A 6,069-nucleotide genomic window follows, 5' to 3' on the forward strand; every position below is an offset into this window, starting at 1 on the left:
ATATAGTTACACCTTTACTACATTTCCAAGACTTACCATTATCAAGGAGATTTCAATTAAAGTGGGGGAAAGACATTATCATTATGATAACTCTTCAAAAATTCATTCTCAAAGACATTTTCAATCAGATGCAAAATCATTCCTAATATTCTCAACACCAAGGAATTACAATTATAAGGGAGAAAATGTTAGCAATCTTCTTAACCAAACTATTCCAACAAGATTTAGCAACGTAAAATTTTGCGATTCTAAGGGAGTACGATGTAACCTTTTTCAAGAACATCATACGGTTTTTTCCCTACTCCAGGTATGTTAAGGCTAAGCCTTTATTTCATTTTGCATGATCTCGTCATTACAGAAGTTTGATAACGGGGCATAAAGAACAATTCATTTTCCGAAATTTACGCATATTTTTCTAGTCTCGCAAGTTGCGTATATTTTCCTAGTTTTGTAAGTTACAATATTCTCCTTATCGGGACTTCATATTCAATTGAGTATTTCCCTCTTCCAGTCAAGAGAGAAGAGAGTTTATACATACAGTATTAAAAGTATTTTCGTTACCATCGAGCTAAAATCGATGGCCAGGCCCCTATTGGGCAACCTCTAATTAGATGGTAAGTTATATAACGAGCCTACTGTGGTCGAGCACCTATGAGCGAGCCTAGTTGGTCGAGATACAGAGCCTAGTATGGTCGAGCGCCTATGAGCAAGCCTACTACGGCAGAGCAGTTGTATATATATACCTGGCCTTATAAGGCCGGACAGCTATTTTACTTACTATATTGAGATAACAGAGTTAGTATAAGCAGATGAGCATACCTTCGAATTATCTTTGACCCCCAGTTGCTTTCAGTTATTATATTATCAGTTCAGTTTCAGCTTTCAGTATATTGCCTTACATACTCGGTACATTATTTCGTACTAACGTCCCTTTCTAGGGGCGCTGCATTTCATACGTGCAGGTTCAGATAGATAGATGGGTAGACCTCCTCAATAGGTGTTTGCCCGAGTTTAGCTTTATCGGTAAGCTCCCTGTCCTTCAGAGTTTCCGCGTCTAGAAGTCCTGAGTCGCAAGTTGGTATGCAAGGATAGATGAGTCACCGATTGCCGATCTCGCCCCCAGGCTCGGGGCGTGACAACGGGGCTCCAAACCAAATATGCATACAAGTCCAAAAACATTATTTGAACTTACTCGTGTGATCAAAACACCAAAGTAACACCTAGAACTACGAATCGGACGCCAAAACGAATGAAAATGTTGAAGAAACTTAAGAACTTCCATCTTAACCAGACGTCTGATCCGGATCTGTTTGCTCAAAACATCAACCGAAGTCAACTCAAATAATTTTTAAAGCACGATTTCAAATTTTAACCAATTTTCATATAAAAACCTTCTAGGAAAAGACACGGACTGCGCACGCAAATCGATAAAGGCTTAATCGAGGTTTTGAAACATAGAATTGAGGGTTTAAACTATAAATGACCTATCGGGTCATCACATTCTCCACCTCTAAAACAAACTTTCGGCCTCGAACGGAAATAAAAAAGTACCTAGACTGGTGAAAAGGTGTAGATATATAATCTGTATGTCCGACTCGGACTCACAAGTGGCTACCTCGATCGGCTGACCTCTCCACTGCACTCGAACTGAAGGATAACTCTTAGACCTCAACTACTGGACCTATCAGGCTAGAATAGCCACCGGCGTCTCCTCATAAGTCAAATCCTTATCCAATTGGACAGAGCTGAAATCTAACACATGGGACGGATCATCATGATACTTCCGGAGTATAGGTACATGAAGTATTGGATGAACTGTTGATAAACTAGGTGGCAGTGCGAGCTTGTAGGCCATCTCACCCACTCTCTCAAGAATCTCAAAGGGTCTGATACACCTAGTGCTCAACTTGCCTTTCTTTCCTAACCTCATCACACCCTTCATGGGTGAAACCCAAAGCAATACCCTCTCTCCAACCATGAATACAACATCACGAACTCTATGATTGGCATAACTCTTCTGCCTAGACTGCGTTGTGCGAAGGCAATCTTGAACAATCTTGACCTTCTCCAAGGCATCCTGCACCAAATCTGTACCCAACAACCGAGCCTCCCCCTGCTCAAACCATCCAACTGGCGAACGACACTGCCTCACGTATAATGACTCATAGGGAGCCACCTGAATGCTCGACTGGTAGTTGTTGTTGTAGGCAAACTCTGCAAATGGCAAGAATTGGTACTAAGAACCCCTGAAATCCATAACATAAGCGCGAAGCATATCCTCCATTGTCTGAATAGTGCACTCGGACTATTCGTCTGTCTGGGGATGAAATGTTGTGCTCAACTCAACCTGTGTGCCCAACTCACTATGTACTACCCTCCAGAAGTGCGAGGTAAACTGCGTACCTCAATCAGAAATGATAGACACGGGCACACCGTGAAGACGTACGATCTCACGGATGTAAATATTAGTTAACCGCTCTGAAGAATAGGTAACTACCACTAGAATGAAATGTGTTGACTTTGCTAGACTCTTTCCCGTTGAGACAGACCACATTTGTGCTTTGGTGAATGGAGTGGATATCGTGTTCGATGTAAAGTTGCTTGGAGAGATTTTCAAATTTCCTACAGCTGGTGTATCCAGTGTAAAGGATGTGTGTCAGTTTAACTTCAGAAATGCCATGGTAAAGACAATGCAAACCAGAAGGTGGACCAGATCCATAAGAAAGCGCTACTCCCTGTCTATCAACTGCTATTCGAATTGGTAAACAAAGTTCTATTGCCTCGAGCTGAGAGGCGGTTAGTGACTTCTAAGTCTGACTTGTTCTTGATGGAGCAACTGGATAGCTTTACTCCTTTGAGCCTACCTGCTATTATGATTGAACACATGCAAAAGGTCGCCACCTTCAAAGATGGTAATTATGACCTTCCCTACGGGTTCTTGCTTACGCGAGTGTTTAAATTCTTTGAGGTGCCACTGGGGACAGGCAAGGTAGGGACTAAAAAGCAAACTTTCTCATATACAACGTTGGAAGAATGCGAGTGCATAGAAAAAAATGGGGGAGTAGGAAGTGTCACACCTCCTTTTTCCGCCCCCGCAAGGGTACATGGAGTTTTTCCAATTTAAGGACAATCGAAACGGGATTTGTTTGTTTATTTCAGAGTCGCCATTTGGGAGATTTAGGGTGTCCCAAGTCACCAATTTAATCCCGAATCGAGGAAAAGAATGACTCCATATTACAGTCTGCGCACCAGAAATCCGGATAAGGAATTCTGTTAACCCGAGAGAAGGTGTTAGGCATTCCCGAGTTCCGTGGTTCTAGCACGGTCGCTCAACTGTCATATTTGGCATAAATTTCATTTGGCGATTCCTCATCTGATTCTCAATCTTATTCGACTTGTAGTGCCCGAAGGGTTTTCACTATCAAGCCTCTCTCATTTTGGTTTTTCTCTCAGCTTTCATCGCCCTATGGTGTCCGTGAAGATTTTTCACCGATAAGACTCTCTCATTTGTATCACTTTCCAGCTAGGGATTTGGAGTGTTGCCGATATGACTCTCTCTGCTGGGGATTAGAGTCCTTTCTGCTGTGGAACAGAGTGTTATGTTCACCGATAAGACTCTCATTTGTCTGACGTGGCATCTTTTGAAGACTGGTCAGAAGGTCTTTCTTTGGACCGTAATGTGGGTTTTTGGATAGGCTAGAAAGAAAGGGTATTAAAGTCTCAAAAAACAAATCAATTTGGGGTTCAAAATTACAACCTTCGGAACAATATTTGTTTACAACAAACGCAACCCTTGCCCCAGTTTCTTGCTTGGGGATTTTTTATTTTTGTTATACTATGTTACATTATGCATACTATGCACATTATGCACATTATGCACTCTATGACCGAGCCGTGAAGCGCCTACGTATCTTCTTTGAGGAATCAGGTCAAACGTAGTTCCCAATTCCTCTTTTTTCATTTGACTTTCCTTTGTTTTTTTTTTGTTTTTTTTGTTATCATTTTTCTTTTCTTTTCTCTTTTTCTTTTCTCTCTTTTTTTTCGTTTTGTTGTTTTCTTTTCTTTCTTTTTTGTTTCTTTTTCTTTACCTGTCATGCTTGCGTTTTCTAGTCGTTGCTACTGATTCCGAACGAGGGGTATCAAAGAAATAAACAAGGCTCAAAAGGGGTAACGAAGGATAAAGTGTTTAGGTAGCAGAACAAAATGCCTTCGTCATTCCAGTCTTCAAAACATGTCAACTGCAAACAACACAATTAAACAAGGATTTGCAGTCTCTTCTGATGGTGCTGGACTTGACAATTATATTCACATTTGCTTTTTCATTTGTCATTTCTAAAGCACCGTTGGGCGACACTCTCATTATCATGAACGACCCTCATGCCAATTTGGCGAATCTTGTTTTTAACGATTTTCTTTATGTTTTACTTGCCCCAGTTCCATATGACTCGAGCTTTGAATAATCTCAAACCGTCCTTATTTATTTTAAATGTTCTGATCACCTTTTTGGGGTTTTATGATTAACTTTTAAGATTAGGCCCAAACTGTGTGCGCATGTCATGTCACGAGAATCGACGCTGGACAAAAATGATAAAAGGACTAAACAAAAAGATGCCTGGAAACAATAAAAGACCGGATTTGCTTTAGACTACCGGTGAAATGGTTTGAATAACAAGACAAACAAAACAAACCAGAATAAAATCCTAAAACAAACTGGACAAAACTTAAACAGGCCAGAATGACAAAATGGAAAGATAAGAAGGTTTGACACAAGACAATATCCGGATTACAACCTTAAGAATAATCCGGTCAACAGAAATGACAACAAAATAAACCATAAAAAACTTCTCTCTTGATAACCAAGGAACGAAGCGCCCTCCCAATTATCAAACCTGGCATCTTAGCCACTGAGCTTTGCATTACTACTGCCAAGACCATTACTAGCTTCAACATCCTCAACCTCGGTCAGCGAGTTCTCAAGAGGATTCGCGTGCTCCCTGTCACTGTCATTGATCACAATTGCCCCTTCCTGAATCATTCTTTCTATTTCCTTTTTCAAGGAACGACAGTCTTCAATGCTATGTCCTCTGACATTGGAGTGGTATGCGTATCATGCTGCTGGATCAAAGTTTCTTGCATGTGGATCTAGAGTATATGCGGGGAGTGGCTCAATCAAGCCAGCATGCCTTAGCCTTTCAAACATACTTGCATAAGATACTCCGATAGGGGTGAGAGCCTTTCCTCGTTTCAGCAACCTCTCGTTCCTAAATGCTTGATTGGGCCGGAAACCTGATCCAAGGGGCTTCCGGTAGGCTTGTGAGGGTGGATAGGCCTTCTGTGGAGCTAGGTATTTGGAAAGTGAAGCCCGTCTTTGGGAATCTCGTGGAGAGAAGTAGCATTGAGGAGGGGAGTAGCGTGGACGAGTGATGGAGCTACTCGGGTAGCTGGGAAAGCTGTCATAAGTGGGTTGGGATGGAGAGTATGGGGGACTTCCGTTATGGTGTTGGGTGCTTGGGTAATGACAGAGTTCAAGAGGCTTGACGGTGGAGGGGGTGGTGCTTTTCCAGTTATCCATGCCTGATACATGTCTTCCACATGCTGTCTCAGCATTTTCACTTCTTCTACCAACCCGTTGTTCCGTTCGACCAATTGTTGTCGGTCATCAGTACCGACCCACTCGGTTCTGCGGTTCTGAGCCATTGTCCTTTGATTTTGCTTTGCAGGGAGGAGTGACCACAACCAACCACTTTTCTATATATGAACAACAGCAAAGTGAAGCCATCACGTTAGTGTTAGGGCATTTGACAGATAATCATATATCAGAGATACAATGCACCTTGTAATTGTGCCCCTTTGAAAATCTCCCACACTTTCCTTTATTTTTCTTCTTTTTTTTCTTCTTTTTTTTCATTATTTTTCCAGTGGTGGTCGAATCTTATGGAGATTGCCTACGTATCATGACCCCGCATGAATCAGACCTTGCGTAGTTCGGACCAATAAAAGATAAACAATAATAAACATTTTTTAATTTTCATATTAAAACAAACTGGGTTTCAAAGGTTTGAAGATGAC

General features: G+C 41.5%; 1 protein-coding gene across 1 annotated transcript; it reads right to left on the minus strand.

Annotated features, from left to right (window-relative positions):
- Positions 1-1,684: 1,684 nt before the first annotated feature.
- On the minus strand, positions 1,685-5,035 carry LOC138887712 (uncharacterized). Its single transcript, XM_070169490.1, has 2 exons — positions 4,921-5,035; positions 1,685-2,214 (listed from the first exon to the last, which is right to left on the minus strand). Exons 1-2 carry the CDS (start codon positions 5,033-5,035, stop codon positions 1,685-1,687), a joined length of 645 nt encoding a protein of 214 aa, XP_070025591.1.
- Between the last annotated feature and the right edge of the window lie 1,034 nt (positions 5,036-6,069).

Source organism: Nicotiana sylvestris, chromosome 3 (assembly GCF_000393655.2).
Source record: "Nicotiana sylvestris chromosome 3, ASM39365v2, whole genome shotgun sequence".
In the NCBI taxonomy this organism is placed as follows: domain Eukaryota; kingdom Viridiplantae; phylum Streptophyta; class Magnoliopsida; order Solanales; family Solanaceae; genus Nicotiana; species Nicotiana sylvestris.

Bases quoted from the DNA above. Each gene is read 5' to 3' on its own strand.
- LOC138887712 (XM_070169490.1), bottom strand. From the start codon at position 5,035: ATGATTCAGGAAGGGGCAATTGTGATCAATGACAGTGACAGGGAGCAC. The intron at 2,215-4,920 runs GTAATGCAAAGC...TGCCATTTGCAG, and splicing joins TAGTAATGGTCTTGGCAGTA to AGTTTGCCTACAACAACAAC.